Raw genomic sequence first — 21807 nt, 5'->3', positions numbered from 1 at the left:
GAAGAGAGAAGTTCTCAAGTGCATTAGTGACAAGGAAAGGAATATTGCCTTGTTTACTTATTTCTATGTTATTATTATTCTCCATGCTCTCCCCATAAATTGATACTTTAGGTCCCATGACTGGTTCTCAAAGAAAGTCACATTCACGATCGAATTCTGATATATATATATATATATATATATATAAATGACTTGTAGCATCATTTAATAATTAGTCTTCTTACCTCTTATTTGTATGCTTGTTAAGATCATAGATTATTATATTATAGTCATGACTTTAAGATTTAATCATTATTCATAAATAAAACCGTAGACTAGAAGATATTGATAGTAACCTTATATATATCCTTGTTAGATGGAGGGCATCGGTGCGGAAATTGCAAAGAATGAGGTCCAAAGTTTAGTAAATTTTGTCAAAGGCGAAGTTCGATATTTATGTTGTTTTCACAATTATGCTGCAACATTTGATAAGAAAAAGGAAGAACTAAAAGCAAAGCTCCTAGATGTAAATAGAATTATAGAAAAAGCCAGAGGTGTTTCTAGGGTTACAGATGAAGCACTACAATGGACACGGGAAGCTGGAAGTCTCATTGAGTGTGACACTAGAAAAGAGAAATGCTTTAATGATAAGTGTCTTAATTGCTGGCAACAATATCGGAAAGGCAAAGACATGGAGGAGAAGACACAACAGATTGACAGACTTTTGAAAAGATGTAACTTTAACATAGTGGCAGGGGCAGCTGATTTTCCTAGCATAAAATACCAATCTTCACAGGATTTCATGCATTTTGAGAGCAGAAAGTCACAGTTTCAAGATCTAAAAAAGGCACTAGAAGATGAAAATTGCAATATGATCGGATTGCATGGCACTGGGGGAACAGGCAAAACCTCAATGGCATTACAAGTGGCTGCTGAACTCGGAGGATCCAAATTTGACAAAGTCATCTTTCTTGTTGTCTCTCAGCTTCTAGATTTCAAAAAGATTCAACATGATTTGGCAAAAGATCTTGATTTGGAATTAAAGGAAGGAAAGGAAGAAGAACATGCAAAGAAAATATGGTCCAAAATCACTAATATGAAAGAGAGGCTTCTTATAATCCTAGATGATGTATGGGAAGAGCTTGATCTTATACAAAAGTTGGGAATCCCATCTAGTCACCAACACATGGATTGCAGTGTATTAATAACCACACGTAATCCACATGTTTGTTCATTAATGAAGTGCCAAAAATTGATTCAAGTTCAGATATTGACTGACAATGATGCATTGGATCTTTTCCTAGCACAGGCTAGCATTAATGGTTCCTCTAGTGGTTTGAGGGTTGTGGCAGAAAAAATTGTGGAGAAATGTGGAGGAGTACCAGTTGCAATTGTAGCAATAGCAAGAGCATTAAAAAATCGGCCTTTATTTGCTTGGACAGATGCTTTGAAAGCTTTGGAATCCAATGATATTAAGCAAGGTTTGACAGAGGCTTATAAATGCCTGAAATTGAGCTATGATTACTTGAAAAATGAAAAAGCCAAAGAAATATTTGTCATATCTTCTTTGTTCCCAGAAGATTTTCAAATTTCTATACAAATTTTAAGCAAATTTGCTATAGGATTAGGCCTTTTTGGAGAGGTGGACAGGTACCATTCAGTAAGAAGCAAAGTGGGTGAAGCCATACTAGAAGTGATCGATTCTTCTTTATTGTTGACTGACAATGAAGAATGCATGAAGATGCATGATTTGGTTCGTGAAGTAGCTTTATGGATAAGAGAGAAAGATACTCAATGGATCATGGATCTTAAAAAGCCTATAAAACAGAACTTGCGGTATTTGGTTTGGAAGAATGATGGTTTTCCTGGTAAATTCGATGGAAAGAACCTAGAAATTTTAATGATATTTCTAGGTGGTTCAAAGAATTTGGAAGTACCTGATACATTTTTTGTAGAGATGATGAGGCTGAAAGTTTTGTATTTAGCAAGTGATGAACAAATTTCAGTTCCAACACTAATATATTCATTTCGATCATTAAAGGATGTTCGGACTCTCAACCTATTGAATTTGAAATTAGGCGACATCTCCTTGCTAGGAAACTTACATAGGCTTGAGAGTCTTTGGTTATTTGATTGTTCAATCATTGAGCTACCAAAAGAAATTTTAAACCTAAACAAGTTGAGGTTGTTGGAGGTAGATAAATGTGAAATTGAAAAGAACAATCCTTTTGAAGTGATTGGAAAATGCTCCCAACTGGAAGAATTGAGCTTTGTAGGAAATCAGGTTGACATAAAAGAAGCATGTGTTGTTTTTGAAAATTTATCTCCTTCTACGTTACATAGATATAAAATATCTTGGTGGAATCTTGAAAGGATTCGGGGAATAGAAAAGTATGGTTTCATATCAAGATGGTTTTACCCATGTGATTGGCGGAATCTAATTTCAGAGGCAACATTCAAGCAATTTGTACGAACTGCCGAGCTTCTTATATTAGGAGGGTGTAAAGAAACAAGATGGAAGAATCTTGTCCCTGATATTGTTCCAGTGGAAGAAGGAGGCATGAATGATTTAATTGTTCTTCGTTTGTATTCTTGGCCTGACATGCAGTGCCTCATTGACAGTAAGAATCATGAAACTAATGTGACTACTTTCTCCAAGTTAGTTGAACTAAATCTCAAAGAGATGGATGTTGAAGATTTATATCGAGGTTCTTTGCCGTCTGGCTTTCTAGAGCAATTAGAGACTATGAGGTTGACGAAGTGCCAAAAATTGAGAAATATATCATTTGATGGCAAGTTGAGCCTGTGTCATCTTAAGGTCATGGAATTGAATGCTTGTCCAAAATTGACATCAATTTTTCAATCATTCACCGCTCAGAGTCTCACGCAATTGGAAACACTAAGTATTGAGAATTGTGATTCCCTAGAACACATCATAGCATATAAGAGCTCGGAAGGAGAAATAGCGGGTGGTGATAATGAAGAGAAGAGTTATGAGTCATTGTTCCCAAAATTAAGAACTCTTCAAATTAAACGATGTGGAAGATTACGAATGATCTTGCTAGTTCTTTTCGGCGGAGCTCTTGCATCCTTGGAAGAGATAACGATAAGTGACTGTGAGCAGCTGAGTTATATATTTGATAAGTTCCAAAATGGAGACCATACTATGCTGCCCTCACTAAAGAAAATGGAACTTTCTCAAGTACCAAGTTTCATCAGCATTTTTCGAGAATATCACAAATCCGTGTCTTTGTCAATGCAAAAGCCATCACCTCCAATTTTGAGAACAAAGACATCTGCATTCTCTTGGGCTCCAATGTGTTGTTTTGGGCATAAATCGAGTGAAGAGACCAACGTCGCCGTGTGTAAGGACAGAGTTCCGAACGACGCAACACAACAGGTGTGTTACTCTTATTGTTCCCTATTTTCGTTTTTCTCTGATATTTAATTGATATGTTCAATTAATAGAATAGTAATAAAACAATTCATAAAAACTAAATAAAATAAGGTAGGAGTGTTAAAAATATTTGATTCAAATATCACTGCTCTGGATTCAAAATTTACAGTATTCGTCATCGATGTGGATATAGCATTCCATTAAATATTTTAAATAGCAAACTATTATATGTGGTCTGGTATTTGAACAACGGTTTCTGTTTGTAGGGATCATCATTTACATCCAAGACATGGTTTGAAACTTCTGGAATCATTCTGAGACAACTATATTTCAATGTCGGTCATATCAAGAAGTTGAAATTGGCACAAGTGTCTTTAAATTCGGTATCATTATTTACTTTATCCATGGCCTCGTTGATATTGTGGGAAGAGCTCACAGTTAAAGGATGTGATGGATTGAAGAACTTGATAACAATGGAGGAAGATGATTATAATGATAAGATGATGATGAGTTGCCACTCTGTTTTTCCGAAGTTAGAGAAACTAGAAATCTTGGAGTGCAAGGACTTGCAATTTTTATTTCCATCTTCAATATCTATAGGACTTCAAAATTTGAAGTCATTGATGGTCCAGAATGCTCTTGAGTTAAAATATGTTGTTGGAAAATACCATCATGTGGATCATCAATCAAATCAAAATCATAACGTTGAGCTTCACTTTGATCTCCCGAATTTAGTGTCACTCTGCCTTGAAGATGTACCAATGCTTATCAGCATTTTTGCAATGAATTATAACTTGGCATGGCCTTCTCTAGAGGATGCTACTTTGGAGAATCAGAACGCTGAATCTTTTACTGATGATTTGCTGGTTTGCCTAGAAGGACAACCAAACAAGAAAACCATCAAGGTACTTAATGCTCCATTTAACTTAATATTATTTATTTTATATATTTGAGAATTGCTACTAAAAATTGAAACTTTGATTTGATTAAAAAATTATTTTTGAATCTTCAAATATGTTAAGCTTTTTAGGTTAATTGTATAACTTGACAAAGTTTATTTTGCTCTAAGAAAGAATTGGAAGAAAAAAAGAGAGAAGTAAATATAAATTTTAAGTCATCACATTAAATGAATTAGCTTTCACATACGTCAAATTTAAAAAGGTTTATTTTTTGTATTTTTTTTATCGATGAAAATTGAGGTAAAGTACATTCCAATCTAGCTATAACTTTTTATTTTGTAAATGAAGTTTTAAATGCAACAGTTTGTTCTTAAAACTATTAGAAAAATTGGAACAACTATTAATAAATTAAAGTTAATATATAATGTTAATAGTTGATTCGAGTGGTTTATCAATTATTTCATAAGGTTATTTTTCCTGTACATTAATATTTTTTTTATTGTTGTATGTAGGAACTAGATACATCTGAAAATGTGATGCCTCCTATTCGAGCAACTCAATGCCTTTCAATACAATCATTGAATAATATTAAAGAGATGACTCTCTTGAATTTTTCCAAATCAAAGACATTGTTTACTCTACCAACGGCCGCCATGATTCTATGGGAAAATTTGACAATCGAAAGATGTGAGCAACTAAAGTACATTGTGGCGGATGAGGGAGAAGTTGGACCTCTCATGAATCACAGATCCATCTTTCCAAAGTTGAAAGTGTTAAGGGTTTCAAATTGTGATGCACTGGAATATCTATTTCCAGCATATGCTTTCAGATCACCCTCACATTTGAAATCTCTAGATATTTGTAATGCTTCCGAGTTGAAATATGTGTTTGGAACAAGCCATCATGAGAATCAAAATATCCAAACTTACATTGATTTCCCTGTTCTGGAAGGGTTATATTTTCAATCCCTACCAAGGCTCGTGAGCATTTGTCCAAAAAATTGTTATTTGAGAGGCTTATCTTCTCTAGAGTCATTTTATTTGGAAGTGGCTCCAGAGTTTAATATTACATCTTTAACTGATTTCACGGTTCATGCACTTGGAGGACAACAGGATTCCACCCCTGCACAGGTATGGCTTTGTTCAACGTTTTCTTTTGGTGTTTTGTAATTTTCTTTTCAATTGATAAGTTAATTTTGATATATTAACGTTAATTGCTATTTATAATTTAAATATGATATTACAGGCAGTGCAGATGCTCTTGCAATCTATAGAAACTATTCTATTTTGTGAATCTAAAATAGAGGAGATTTTCAATTTAACACATATGGAAACAGAGGAAAAAGGGGAAGGACGTGAGCCACTGACATCAACCTTATGGCGGTTGGAGTTGGAAAGTTTAAGTGAGTTGAAGAATATATGTGTGGGCCCCAAATATATGCTTAGCCTCAACAACATTTTAGATTTGAGAATCAGAGGATGCAACAAGCTTAAAGTTATCTTCTCGAACTCTATACTGAAGAGCCTACCGAAGTTGCTGCTGCTGAAGATATCATCATGCCAGGAATTAACTCACATCATTGAGGAAAATGCTGATGATGATCATTTGTGTCATCAACCATGCTTTCCAACCCTACGTTATCTGATTGTTGAAGGTTGTGACAAGTTGAGATACTTGTTCTCTATCACAATTTCTGGTATCCTTCCAGATTTACAATATTTGGATATAAAAGAATCTTCCAAACTTGAGCACGTATTGATCAGACAAGATGAGACAAAAGAGATGGGGATGATGGAAGTGCTTCCCGAAATTACAAATCTAACCCTTGAAAAGCTTTCAAGCCTCATCAGTATCTGTAATGAAGTTGATTTTCGAAAATTGGAAAAATCTTCTAGAGTGAATGATTGTCCTCGATTTTCTTTCTACGGTATGCATTTAGAGAAGTCATTCTTCAAAATTAAATATTATTATGTTAATTTTAATATAACATTGGAAATCCGTTGTGCAGAAATCACAACTCCTCCTCAGGTTCAAGAAAAGCTTTCCTCGCATATAAATATGGGAGAAGGCAAAGAGAAACGAGGCTTGGAAGCAGAACAATCCTCAACTATGTCACCAGAGGTGAGATTATTGTTGCTTTCGAATATAGATAGATTGTTTATTACAAATTAAGCCCTCTGCATATTAATCTTTATATATATAAGTAGGATGTGTTGGTTCGGAAAAGAGTGTTGATCTGGTTTTTTTTTAAAAAAAAAAGTGTTGAAAAATAAAGAAATCAGAGCAAAATACTCCAAACCGTTAATGTGGTTAAGAATATTTTTTTTGAAAAAATACTTTTTTTATTAAAATTTATGTGGAACTACTTTTTGTTTACTGATTTACCCTTCATCCCTAAATTTTGGCCAAAACTATTTCAAAAAATTTAAGAATTTTTTCTTTAGCTTAATTTTATTTTTTTAAACAGTTATTTGTTTAATGCTTTTATCATACTGGGACACAAAATTAAGTAATTTAGTTAATATGACCATAAAAAATTGAATGGAAATTTGATTAATTATTTAAATAAATATATAATCAATCAAATGAGTTATAAATATTTGCTACAAAATTTTTGTTTAAAAAATTTAAATATTGTTGCTCTTTCTAATATAGATAGATTGTTTATTACAAATTAAACCCTTTGCTTATTAATCTTTACATATGTACGTAGGATGAGTTGGTTGAAAGAAAAATAACGAAAAATAAAGAAATAATTAAGGACCCACAACAATCAGTAGTTGCTGCACCAGACATGACAAAGGTATGTCCTAATAATTTTTTGCGTGGGTCGATCAGACACACACAAACACGAGATGAATTCAACATATATATTGCCCATAATTTTTTATTTCTACTGCTATATCACATGCATCATTATATGTAAGCGTTCTAAAGAAGCAAGGAAAAATTTTTGAGGACTAATATACCTTTTTTTTTTAATATGGGATAATTAAAATATTAGGATACCTATTAAATATTTTCCAAAAGTGAAAATATTATCATTTCAATTATGGACATACAGAAATATACAAGACATATGTCTAGGACTTAAGCATGTTTCTTATTCATATCTTTATATAGGATGAAGAATCGGTTGGCAAAGGAATGAAAAATGGAAAAACTATGATGGATCCACAACAACCCACGAATGGCACCTCAAAATCGACAAAGGTATATTTGATAGTATTTGATTGTCTGAGAATATCAGGTATTTGGCATGTTTATAAGGAAACAGCCATCTTTTGATCCAAATGTTTTTCAACAAAGATGAGTTTAAAATTCATTTGTATATGTATTCATCTGTTTACAAATTCAACATTAACTAGCTAGAATTTTTTTTTTCTTTCGGGCTTGTCTGTCAAGGTAATCAAGAAATAAGAAAGTAAGTTGTTAAAGCGCATCCTATTCGAAATACATAAAAAATGGCAACTTTATCGTCGAATTTAAAATTCCTTAGAATGCTAGTAGCAAAAATATTTCTTGAATAAAGCAATATAATTACTGATTTATCATATTGTTTTATGTAGAATCATAAAGAAGTAGGGTATCCATATATTACTGAAGATCTCAATTCAAATGCAATTGAAACAACAAATCAAATAACAGGTTTAGAACCAATAAACACCGTGCCAACAACTTATGCTTCTTTTTCACAAGATAAATCTTCAAAGATGAAACTTTAGTTCTTTCTCATACAATATATATATATATATAAATATATTGTTATGCTAGATGAGCTGACTTGCACGTCTTTCTTGTTCATCTTTGTATAGGATGAGTTGGTAGGCAAAGATGAGGAAAAGGAAACGCTCAAGATGGATCCCCAGTCACTTCCAAAAACCAGAGTTGGCATACAATCTTATAATTCAACAAATATTAAGAATTCACTGAAGATTGATTTCCTAATACTTTTGTATTATACAAAAATCCAACTTAAATATCTTTGATGGTCTGCAGATTGTAGAAGCAAGAGCTGAAGAACGTAGTTCAACAGAGACCATGGATCTAAGCTCCTTAACTTTTGAAAAGGTGGGCTTCTTGCAATCATTTAAACATGTAATGACGTTGTCATTGGTATTATAATTTATCCATCATTTCGAATAGAAGGTACCTGCTCCTATGAGTCCAAACCTCGATGTCCTTTCGGCTGGAGGCATCACCAGCAAAACTACTGAAATTTTTGAAGAGGAAGAGGAAGGTAAGATTTTTGTGTCTTGATTTCAAAATTTCCAGCCTTGATTACTTACATAAATTAGGTTTTATAGGTGGCTTGAAAGCTGCCAGAAGACAGAGAAATCGCACGATGGCAATGGGTTCTTCATTGAGAAAAGAGGACGACAATTCTCTTCATGGTATTATTCCTTTCTTTAAATGAAATATTTCAACCTTTGGTTTGCACTATATTTTTATATATTTTATTTATTATAGGTGAACCTTCTGTGCCACCCTTACCAGCAAGTCCCAAGCAAATTCATTCACCTACTCCTTCCAAGACTACTTATGGTGAGTTCCTCTGCTATCTTCTTTTGTTAACTCTTCCTCCGTGTATTTTAAAATTTTGAAGACATTTCATATTCCAACGTTGACTCATTTAGGAGCAAACATCCAAGACAATGTTGAAACCACTAAGCAACCTTCTCATGCTATGGATGCTATTCAATATTCCAGTAAGTCTTGTGCCCTTACCATATAGCATGTTTGCTTTCATAATGCTTGACTTAGTTCCTCGTTGAATCTGAGTTTGCGTTTATTATATCTCATTATTTTCCAATCTGATGGCTTTGTTAGGGATGGCTCCTTCTATTTATGACACCAACAATGTTTTGAGTGTTCCTGGGGTGAAAGAGATAGTTGATATGATGAAACTAGAGGGTGCTGAGCCTTCCATGCTAGCAGAGGCATTCAAGACTCACCCACAACTACGCCTTTCTTCAAAGCACCGAAGCATTGAGTTGTTATGCTTCTCTTATAGAGTTCTCCTAAATATATTGAACATTTTGGCCAGTAAGACCCCCTTCACTATCACTGAAGCAGACAAGAGATTGTTGGAAAAACATTTAGATGATGCTTCTGTTCTAGGCTTTGACAAAGATTGGGTTGAGTCTGTTAGAATGAAGGTTTTTAATTATGATGGATCTGAAGCTCAACGCATGCAACAAGTTCTAAAGGATTTGGGCAATAAGCTCCACACAAAAAAAAGAGAACTTGCAAATGTTCATGATCAAGAGGCAAAAGCTGCACAATCAGCAGAAATGGCTCAGAAAGAGTTAGAGACAGCTCAATCCCATTTTAACATTGCACAGCAAAAGCATGCAAATACCAGGGAACTCCATTCTCATCTTCTACAGGAATGCCAAGACATTCTAGAACAACGAGACCAATGCTGGGAAACAATTGCTGCCAAATTTAGGCCTTTTGGCTTTTGAAGATGGATGCCATGTCTGTACTCATTATTTTCAATTGTGCTCATTCTTGTACTTTTATTTGCCAAGGAAAAAAAATACCTTCACGGACTTTGTAATAATATTGTCGTACTTTATCGGTCAAATAAACATGTGACCCTTGCATTAAAAAAAAATATATTGTTGTACATCTGTTTGCTTAAGGGCCATCTTGCATGAGATTATAAACTCGTCGCCCGTTGCTAGATAAGGGTTATTTTTCTCGTTGAGATCTCATATCTGTGTGTTTGTTTTTCCAGATATGTTTATATTTACCCATCTGCCACTAATTAAATTGAATATAGTGCATCAACTGTGTCTGTGTGTGTGTCTGTGTGTGTGATTAGGCGTTAGTACCTTGCTTTGAGATATAATATTAGTGTTTTTGTCAAAGTGATGGTGCATTCCGTTTTTCCAATGCATTTAGACAACCGTAGTTGCTTTAAATTTATTAACGATTTTGACTCTTGAAATTTTTTTACATTTTACCATAAATACATCTCATTGTAGGTGTAGGAGATTAAAATTGTGTGCATCTTTAAACTTCTCTTTTAATTATATCATATCAATTATACACTAGGAATAATGAGGGGACACATTGACCGTTGACTACTAAAAAAAAGATTTTAGGCGATGACTTTCAGCGGCGACACTAAAAGTCGCCGCTCAAAGTATGACTTTTGGTGGTGACTTTTTTTATCACCACAGAAGGTCATCGTTGAAGGTTTTTTTTTTGTCATCTTCAGCGGTGACTTTTTAATGTCGTCGCTGAAGATATAATATAATAAACAAATTCAATCCAGCTCAACGGTAAGAAGATTGGATATGAAAGGAAGTGATCACGAGTTCAAATCTTGAAGACGACACATTTAAGGTAAAAATATTTGGGCGGTAACATGGCGGCAAGGAGTGACGTGGCATGGGGTTGGTGATGTGGCATTGACGTGGAGGTGGCCAGTGATAACGTGAAGGTGGCTAGTAATGACGTGCTGACTACTAGCAAGGACGTGCTTGCTAGGGGTGAGTATTCGGTTTTTAGGTTCGGTTATCGGTGATAACCGAATTAACTGAATAACCTAATAGAGTAAATTTTAAACACCGAACCGAAACCGAATAACCGAACTAATCGAAACTGAATTAACCGAAAATTTCGGTTCGGTTAACCGATTAACCGAAATATATAAATATGAAAAATAATTTTAAATTAAAAATAATAATCAAACACAATTATAACTATTAATTAATAAATATTTCATCATTCAATGTCATTTATTATAATAATATTTATTATAATCATATTTGTTGAATATAAATATATTTAAAAAGTTCACATATACCCACATATATATTTGTTATAACAATATTTATTAAATATAAATATATAATATATTTATTTCAGTTATTCGGTTATAACCGAATTTTTTTTTCTACTAACCGAACCGAACACCGAAACCGAATTGTTTAAAAAATAAAAACCGAATATATAACCGAAAACCGAATAACCGAACCGAAAAACCGAAATTAAATTTGGTTCGGTTTGGTTTTCGGTTACGGTTCAGTTTTGCTCACCCCTAGTGCTTGCCGACAGCGATGACATGGTATCAGTAAAGCCAGTTTTTTGGGACCTCGCTTTCAGCTTTGGCAGTGACCTTTTTGTCGCCGCTAAAAGTATTTCAGCCATGATAGTTACAACAACAACTTTTCAATGGCAACTAAGTATTGGGCAGAATTGGGCAAACGTACCAAATACGCGATCATGAGAAACCCATTCTATTTTAGTCTTGTGAGTTGAGAAACAAATTTTTAATTAGATATTTGAATACTCATTTAATATTATGATTAAAAACAAATTCAGGTCTTAGAGAAAATTTTACTAAATAATTTTTCATTTGATATTTTGAATCTGGGATAAAATTAGAACAAGAAAATATTAGAAATTTTCAGTTGGAAAAATTAATACAATTTAATAAGAGTTCAATTAGGTGAACTTCACTTTCATAAAAAAGAATGACGTGAACTTCACATTTTTCCAATTAATAAATTACCTACTTAATCCCAGAATTAGGTTGAGATAAACTCTGAATCAATAATTTCAAATTAAATTTTGAAAAATACAATAATATGTCTAAATCATTTAAAAATGGCTAGGGTATACTTTTAGTCCTTGAAGTTTGCACTAGGATTTATTTTAGTCCTTTGAGTTTATAAAGTGTATTTTTAATTCTTAGAACTTAATACCTTGAATATTACTAACAGAAAATGCTGACTGGGTGGATACTGTGTAATGCTAATGAAGCAATCTCAGATTTTAATTTTTTTTTACTATAATATTTTTGTATATTAGAAGACTAAAATAGGCTCTTTTATTATTATACTATAAACGGAATTACCAAGATGCTACACCGTGAAAAATAATTATCAAAATGCCATGCTAGAAATCGTTGTTAACAAGAACGATCTCAAATAATTATCAAAGCGTTTGCCTTCCGTCTGTAGTTTTTCGTATTTCTTTGTGCCAAAAAAAAACAGAGTTTTTCGTGTTTCTTTGTTTCCTTTCTGGATAGATGCAAGAGAACACCGTTTGGCATCTAACAACTTGATGCCGTTCACCCCATGATCCAACCTAAGGGTGTTCACAGGACTTTATCTCGTGTGTCCCGTCCCGTCCTGTCCTCCCGTTCCGGTTTTGTTTATGTCCCTTTGAGACTGGAATAGGATCGGGACGTCCCGTTTTTATTTTTTTTCCTTACAAAAATATTATAATTTTTTATATAAACTTTTTTATAGTATAATACTTATTTTTTATTGGACTTCTAAAGATAAAAACATTATAAAAAAATATTATTTATAAAGCTTAATTATATAGTATAAAAAATGTGTAAAAATAATACTGTGAAAAAAACCGTAAAAAAAACTATATAATGACTTTATGAATTATTTTATTAAGGAAAAAAATCACCATGAAAATTATTATTATTAATAAGTAAATTTAATAATCTAATAATAATTATTTTATAAATAATCTTTCTTGAAAAAATATCTGGGGACGGGACGGGACGGCTCGAGACGATCCCGTTCTAGTTACTGTCCTATTTCGTCCCAAAATTTTTTTGTTCAGTCTCGTCCCATCCTGAATTTACTGGGACAGGATGATTGGGATAGGACAGATTGAACACCCCTAATCCAACCTAATCAAACTTTGTTAGAGGAAGGTTTTTGGTAAAAGTATAATCTCCGGTTTGAATTTTATCTGAAAGGTTAAAAATGAGTTTTAGCTTTAACAGAAACCATAACAAGAACGGCATACACATAATAAGAATTATCAAGATATTTAGTTGTTCCCTTCAAACCACTGGTGTTACCAGATCTACGTTTGGCCTCTTGCTTTTCATTTTCAATTTTCTTCTGCAATGGCAGTTCCTGCTTGATTCTGTTTTCTCCTACCATTTCCCTTTGTTACCTCATATTAGTGTGTTAGTCGATTCACCACAAATCTCCCTTAGCCCTCCCCACTCTTCGTCCCCCTCATTCCATCCTCGTCTCCGTCTCGTCTTCCACAATTTCTGCCGACCATCAAGAATCAATCATCGTCTGGTCTATCAATTTCTGAAAAACCTCCTCTTAGATTTCTGCTTTTCACATAGGGCCTTTGCAATTTGCAGTTTTGATAAAATCAATGATTTTTTTGCTGTAACTTGCAGTTAGTTTCAGGTTTCGATTGTTGATTTGAATTTTTGCCACAATTTTCATAAAACCCTTCTAACTGTTCAAAGTCGATGGTGATGACCGACTGGGTGTTGATATGATTTTTGACAAAATACCTTTCATAGCCACATAATCTTCGCCCTCCAACTTTACCTCCAGCTATTTCCTCAACCCATTGAGTTTGGCTTGTTTGTTTGGAGTAACCAGCGTCACGGCGTTGGTGATGACGGCCGGGTGAACCATGTAGGGGGTGTGGGGAAAAAGCTGTGGACAGGGGCAAAAGGGTCATTTCACTTAATATAATTAAAAGATTAAAAATGTAAGCATGCCTTGTCAGCCATTAATTATGTAATCCTCACTTAAATTTGCTCACTCAGCGATTTTTTCCTTAGTAACATTAACAGTGTTAATAGATTTAAGGGATTCATGTAAATTTAAAAGACCAAAAACATACTTTAACCTTTAAAAATATAGACTTTTTTTTTTGTTTACTGAGTCACTACATAAGTATCAACAAATATTGAAATACCCTTTCTGCCAAAAAAATATTGAAATATCCAAAACTACATAAATGACTATCTTAACAATCGAAATATCAGGAGAGACACCTATTCGACCCATCAAATGTTCAGTGTTGTCAGGCTTTTATAACAATTTTTTTTAAACAGAAAAAACCATTTTAGAGGTACCTCTACTTTTTTTTTTAATTTTTAATTTGGTATCTATTTATTTTTTCTTCTCTTAATTAAATTTTTAACTTTGCTCTATTAATGTCGTTAACCTTTGCATGAAGACGAAAAATGCTAATAGAAAAAAGTTATAAGAACTAATGTTATTAAACAGGTAAAATTAAATGACTTAATTAAGATAAAAAAACACATAAGTACCAAATTAAAAATTGAGAGAAAGTATAAGTACCTCTAATATGATTTTCCCAGCTAATGTTGCTCTATTAATATCATTAAGCCTTGCATCGTTATCATTTTTTGTAATTACATGTTTAAATTTTAAACTCCAAACCTCTTTCCGTATCTCATCCAATTTATTCTTCAAACTATCTTCAAGTGACCAGAAATTACCCAACTTATTCATGAATTGTGTTTGAAAGTTCGACTTTAATAATATTTTAAATTGAATAATTTTATAATTATGAACCAAATTTTTTATAGATTTAAAATTTATTTTGAAAATATTATCATTTAAATCTTGTTCTTAACGTATCAATTTTTTCCCAGCATAACCTATCAATTAATTAGACAACTAGTGATTTGTATTCATATTAATAAGTTTATATATATAATAATCTATTTGCAAATGATTTCCCTTCAATTTATATTACTGTCGAAACATATTGTGATAGGTATTAAACAATATAATAAACTTTAAATTTTAATTGAATAAATAGTTTTAAATTACTTCCAGTTGATTTGTATTCATTAATTAATAATATACTATTTTTTTCCTTGGCAAGTCAATGGTTTAAAATTTTCTCTTCCTTATGGGTTGAGACTGCTTCTCACCTCAACTAACAGTTTGTTTATGACTTTTAATATTAATTTTAGAAGTGACATATAAGCTGATGATTTTGTGTTGTCCACCTTGTACATTAGATACATAAACGATGTAAAAAACTCGTACTGATAATATATTATAAAAATATTGAAAAAAAAAAATGGGAACATAAGAAGAGCGAGAGAAAAATGTAGAGATGAGGAGTAGGGAAGAATTCTTATTCATCTAGATTTTTCATGTGCATACAATCCTTTGTATTAAGCCTCTATTTATAGGTATCCTACTATTCCAAGAGTTACAATATCATAAATAGAAGAATTAACCTACATTATAGTACATACAAGGCAAATGCCATTAACCATGAGATGAAATCCTAAAAGACTATAGAGTTATGAATATCCACACAACGTAATATTTATAACAGTTTGGATTATTAAATGCCTTTTTCATAAATATTCCTCGTTAATCTCAAAAAGAAGAAGAAGAAGCAATTTTTATGGAGGGATCTCAGCCATTCAATTAGGGGCAAATCTGAAACATAATTGCTAAATTACCTTTAATTAATTTTCTCTGTATATGTTAGAAAGCTATTGTTAATTTATGTTATATTTTCCTTATTTTATAAGGAAAATTTCAATGACCAAAAATATTGTAGAATATTTGATTATGAAAATTGAGAGAAACTAGAAACGAGACTAAGGACAAGTTATATCTGCGTTGGAATATAAACAGGTTAAATAATAATTTTCTCCCTTTGATTCTAATTATAGTGAAAAAATTTTAAATAATACTAAATTAACTCATTAGATCAAGGGTCAGTAATATTGGGCTTGTTTGTCAGGGCGTTTTGGTGGGAAATTGTGCGGTGCAAATAACAAACCGTGCAATTCATGAAATTTGATTGTTTGTGTTAGCACTTACCAGTAAGGACATTAAAGCAAAAATTTCCTACTTGTGACTTTTTAATCGTGGAGAGAGAAAACAATCAGAGTTGGTGGGAGTGTTAAGAAGATGGAGAGAGAAGTTTAAAAAAAAAGGGGATTCCACCTTTAAAGAATTTATTACTCTCTAGTTTTTATTATAAACGTTAAATAATTAATTTGTGGATACTAAAAATTAGTTAAAATTAATTAAAAGTAATAAATAGGTTACAAATATGTTTTTAATTATAAATACTCTTCTGGTCTTATTTATAAGTAAAAAATATTTTTATCTTATTTATAAGTCACCTCATTAAATTTTTAGTATAAATGTATTATTTTGTCCTTTATTTATTATAATATAAATGATTATTTTTTTGAAGTGTATATATTAAATATAGATAAAGTTAAAAATTATTATATTTTAGATAAGAGTTAATGTAATTTAAGTTTTGTTTTAATTTGTGTGAAATATGTTAAAAATGCTTTATAAATAAGACGAGATGAGTATGCTTTTATAATAAATTTAAAAAGGGATAAAAGAAAATGTAGGGGGGAATGTATCTAAAGAGTATAGTAGATGTTAAGTATTTAATAAATTTTTTTATCTTTTTTGTCATTTTATAACTAAGTTTACTTTTTCAATAATAATCCAAACAATTTTCTTTTTACAAACTGACTTTTTTTACAAAAGTTAATTCAAACGTAAATCATATTACTCAATCTAACTTTTATCTAATCTAACTTTCTTAAGAGTTAAATTAAAGATAAATTACTTTTTCTATCATCAATCCAAACAGGCCCATTATATTTAATCCATGAAATTCCTTTCACTGAAATTCTAAACCAATGATTTTAATCCATAAAATTTCAAATAAATAGTTTTGGTCTCTCAAGTCTAAATGCATTTCGGTCTATCAAGAGATTTTTGGTCCTTGGAGTGGTGATTTTTGTCCTTGAAATAAAGACAAAAACCACTGGTTTAATCAAAACCCAAAAAAATTAAATTTCAATAACTAAAAATAATGGTCTTAACCTTAAATTTAATCATAACTACTCATAATATTATTTAATACTACCTTCGGTCCTAATTATAAAAGCTAGTTGACTAATTTGAGAAAATTAAGAAAATAAATTAAATTAGTTATTTGTAATAAATAGGTGTTATCTTTCCTAAAATATCCTTGCTAATAAAGTGTATTAGTTACAACTACCATTATTAGAAGGACTATCTTAGAAAAAAAATGCATAAATATGAGAGATAAAGTGGATCGGGGTCTTATATTTATGATCAAAATAAAAGTCAAATGAGGTCTTATATTAAAAGCCGGAGGTAATATAGTACAATATAAGTTACATTTTTTTGCAATAAGAATGACTATATATGTACATTACACTTTTTTTTTTTCAAGAATTTTAATTAATTCTTTTTTATTTTTCCTCCCAGTAAATATATGAATGTCCATTAATTACCACATATTTTGTGTCATTTTTATTCTCTTTCGGTTACTTTTTTCATAAATTTATTACGGCCATGATAATTATTACTACCTCCGGTCCTAATTATAAGAGCCAGTTGACTAATTTGAGGAGATTAAGGAAGTAAGTTAAGTTAGTTATTTGTCCTAAATATGTGTTGTCTTTTCTAAAATATCCCTGGTAATCAAGTGTATTAACTAGAACTATCATTGTTAGAAGGGCTACTTTGAAAATATATATATAAATATGAGAGACAAAGTAGATTGATATTTTATATTAGGACCAAAATAAAAGTCAAACAGAGTCTTATATTAAAGATTGGAGGTAGTATTTTGCACGGGGATACATAAAATTCAAGTTGAACACCTTCTTGGGGGTTCATTGTATATTGGCGGAGCAAAAAGGAAAAAAGGTGTTCTATTATGTCGCTGGTTTCCAGCCAGAACATCAATTAGAAATAGGGGGAAAAAAAGATAACTTACAATATCAATGTTTTAAAAAAAAATTAAAACAGAATGCTTTTACTTCAAACTGTAATGTTATAACGAATCTCTTTATAATAATTTAATATTTAAGATATTTCAGTATAAATATATTTAACTTGCAGTTTCAATTTATAATTCTTTTACACAGTCATATATATAATCGCGACATTATATTTTTTAAAAAATTATATTCTTTTATATATTTATTATCTGGATGTAGATAAATAAGATATTTTATCTCGTGGACACTCGTTCATATTAGATGGTTTGGAAAGTTACGTTTTTTTTAGGGAAACTGGGGAAAGTTCCCAATTGAAAAGTTTATTGATGAGAAGGACTTAATAAATATTTATACAAAAAAGTATGGGTCTATTTTGCAAATTTTGCGCCCACATGGTGCCACTGCTCTAATTTAGGTCATTTTCAAAAATAAAATTTTCAAATGGAATTTCCCCCCAATTTTTCCTTATTGAATAATTTGATGAAATGCATATGCTTTTCAGTGATGGACAAAATTAGAATCATAATCATGAATTATTTCGGTCTATAGTTTTGGCTATTCTCGAGCTTAGAATTAACAATTTTTAGATAACATATGGTTCTTCCAAATATATATGTACAACAATAATTTAAAGGAAATTAAATAGGAAGGTTCATAAATATGTACGTCGAGTAATATATGAAAGTTCAAAAAGAGAGAGTAGCTTAATTAGCTTGTTCAAAAGCACATGTTTGTTATACGTGGGGCAGGTTCGTCTCCAATGTATTCTTCCAGACGTAAAGTGCATTTGAAAATTCTAACTTAGCCTTAGAAATAAGTTCGTGACCATTACCATCATAACGCTTATTGTTACGATGAGATATGTATTACTCTTCCGGCTTTTAATCATATAATTCTGACTAATTAAATAATTCTAAATATAAGATATATTTCTCATATTCATTAATTTTTTTAAGTTACTCTTATTGATATTTTTTCAAATATAATCAAGTAGAAAGAGAACGAAGAATATTAAGAAAGATGATTATGGTAGTTCAGAAAAAATATATCATATTTTTTATAATTAACTAACTTATCTAATTTTTTTAATTTAATCAAATTAGTTAAATAGTCTTATATTAAGGACAGGAAGAGCATCTAACTACAACTTCAACTGTTCATATTTAAGACTTTAGCTAATGATCTTTAAATAATAAAATTATATTTTTGAAAAATTGATGTCTGATAGATTATCATTATTTTAAATTTTAAACTATAAAAATATTTGTTTCATAAAGAAAAACATAAATCCAGACCATTCAGATATACAAGAGAAACTCAATTCTAAATATAATAGTTAATTTCCCTTCATCTCTTACGTTGATTATTTTTAATCATAATACCCCCATTTATTGGAATATTTTTATCTCTGCACATTAAGTTCTTATAGTAAAATGGCAATGGTAATTTAGAAAAAAAGTATCACAAGTTCTATACATATTAATTATAAACAATAATTTTAACTACTTTTTCTTTTTAATATCGATATGATTTTATCACGTTTCTTCTAAGAGACCCAAGCATATCCTGCCAGGAGGACACTCTGGGATAACAATCACTAATCAAGTCATTTTCCCAGAATTATTTAAAAAATATATAAATAATAGACCAAAATATTTCTACTTAATTGAAAGGGTGAATGACAGAAAAAGATCATGAAAATTAATAAATCTCAAAGCAACAATTTTTACAGAAATATGTTATTTTTTATAAGTTAAGTGCTGTTAAAATTTTTTGTTCAAAAAAATGCTGTTAAAATATGTTAAAGTATAATGACGAATCCAAATTTAAGATTTAATAATTTTCAAGGTTTTTAAGTGTCATTTTCCCTAGTTGTGAAAGCATAAAGTTTAAAAATTGAAAGCTCAATAGTAACTACTCAAAATTCAGTGATAAATTATCTAAAATCTTGTTTCAATGTACTCGGAAAAGATAAAAGTTGGATAGCAAAATTAAATGGAACTAAAAAAACATAGTAAATAACTAAATTTTATTGGGTAAAGGTGTAAATTTATTCATAATTTTATTTTTTAGGTGCATCCAATACCTCAATATTTTTTAGTGGTGCAATTTATTCATGATTTTTTTTATGTAACTTTGTTCCTCATGGGTAAAATTACACTACAAGATTAGAAATAAAATTGCGGAAAAAGAGATTATAAGTAAAATTGCATCATAACAAATTTTATTAAAAAGATCGGGATGTTAGGTACAGAAATAAAATTAGGGGTAAATTTATTTGCTGTCCAAACTCCAAACATAGCAATGATAGGGACATTTTAATGCATTATATATATATATATATATTTTTTTTTTTAAGAGAAAAAGATCAGTAAAGGAACTGACTCCTTAAATCTTAATTGTTATTTTCCAAAATTTAAATCCGTTCTTATTTCATTTTCCCTCACGCTTTTAAGTTGGCATATTTTGTTTTCAGTTCACCCCAAATCTTTCAATTTCAACTCTTGGCATTTGCACAACTTTGTCTTTTTCTATAAACATATTCCCCGATTTCAGTCTCTTTTTATAAAATTTTTTTAACTCCTAATAATATTTCTAAATATATAAAATAAATTTTCTTTCTCTGAAATTTTCGACTTGTCTTTTTACTTTTATAAATATATGTCATTTGTTGTTTCTCTATAATAAATTTTCATTCCATATCTCATCTACTCTCTTTATAAACAAAGGTAAAATTGAACATGCATGTATCTCGCATTTTTATTATTTTTAACTAAATTTATCTAATATTTTGAACTTTATAATTTTAGTAGTTATTTCTTAAATTATAATAAGAGAAGGACTTAGTAATTTAAAAATCTCTCTTAACATGTATGATTAATAGATATAATATAAAAAATTATAAATTTAGAATACAATGAAGTTTTATATTTAATATCAAAACAAATCATATACTAGTTATTATATTTGAAATCGAAAGTAATAATTAATTATAACCAAGGTTGTTAAACTCGCGAGTTTAAACAAACTTATGATAATGATATAAACTCGGATCATAAATTCAGATCGTAAACTCGTAAGAATTTAATTTTATTAATAAACTAGTATTAAAAGTATATAATCAAATAATTAATATTTATTAAATTTAAATAATTGAAATTATATCTATCAGTGTTCATAATTTATCACATTCAACAAGGAAAATTTCTATAAAATTCATATATAAAGTCACTAAACATAATCAAATCTAAAAATTTAGCATGAGTTTAAAAGCGAGTTGATACGATTTTGTAAGGTAAAAACGTAAAAACGGTAAACTTGGTAAATAAACTCGTAAGTTTAACTGAATTTACAGTTATCACAAGTTTAAAAGTGAATTGACACGATTTTATTAGCTGAAAATGTAAAAACGTTAAATTCAGAGAGTTAACTCACGAGTTTGACAATAGTAATTATAACTAAAATTTGCAATTTTTGTAGGAGACTATGTACTAAACAACTCACATAAATCACGAACTTTCGAAGGAAATTCCAAGCAAGCATATAAAATAATGAATAGAATAGAAAAAGAATTAAATACTAAATTAACTCATTAAATTCAAGGGTTAATAATATTATATTTGATCCATGAAATTTAACGTCATTTTAGATTTAATCACTGAAATTCTAAACTAGTGATTTTGATCCTTAAAATTGATCTCATTTTGATTTTGATCCATAAAATTTCAAACCAGTAATTTTGGTCCCTAAAGTTTAAATTCATTTCGGCTTGCTGGGAGATTTGTGGTCCTTAAAGTTGGGATTTTGGTCCTTGAAATAAAGATAAAAACTAAAATGAGATAAAATTTCAGAGATCAAAATAAAAATAAAGTCCAATTTTACTATTTTAAGGATCAAAACTTTTGGTTTCAACTTTCAAGGATCAAAATCAAAATAAAATCAAATTT

At 30.4% G+C, this 21807-nt stretch overlaps 1 protein-coding gene across 1 annotated transcript in view; it reads left to right on the top strand.

Annotated features, from left to right (window-relative positions):
- The first annotated feature begins 355 nt into the window (after positions 1-355).
- LOC114714462 (uncharacterized) overlaps positions 356-21807 on the top strand; it is a 53262-nt gene continuing 31810 nt past the window's right edge. The window contains exons 1-2 of the mRNA XM_028899204.1: positions 356-3379; positions 3643-4281. Coding sequence (XP_028755037.1) covers positions 356-3379; positions 3643-4281 — 3663 coding nt within the window. The remainder of the gene's footprint in view (positions 3380-3642; positions 4282-21807) is intronic.

This window comes from Neltuma alba, unplaced genomic scaffold, assembly GCF_004799145.2.
Source record: "Neltuma alba isolate B1F8T4 unplaced genomic scaffold, ASM479914v2 tig00011506_pilon, whole genome shotgun sequence".
Classification (NCBI taxonomy): domain Eukaryota; kingdom Viridiplantae; phylum Streptophyta; class Magnoliopsida; order Fabales; family Fabaceae; genus Neltuma; species Neltuma alba.
The sequence above is the reverse complement of the archived record's forward strand: the minus strand, read 5'-3'. Positions and strand labels throughout refer to the sequence as shown.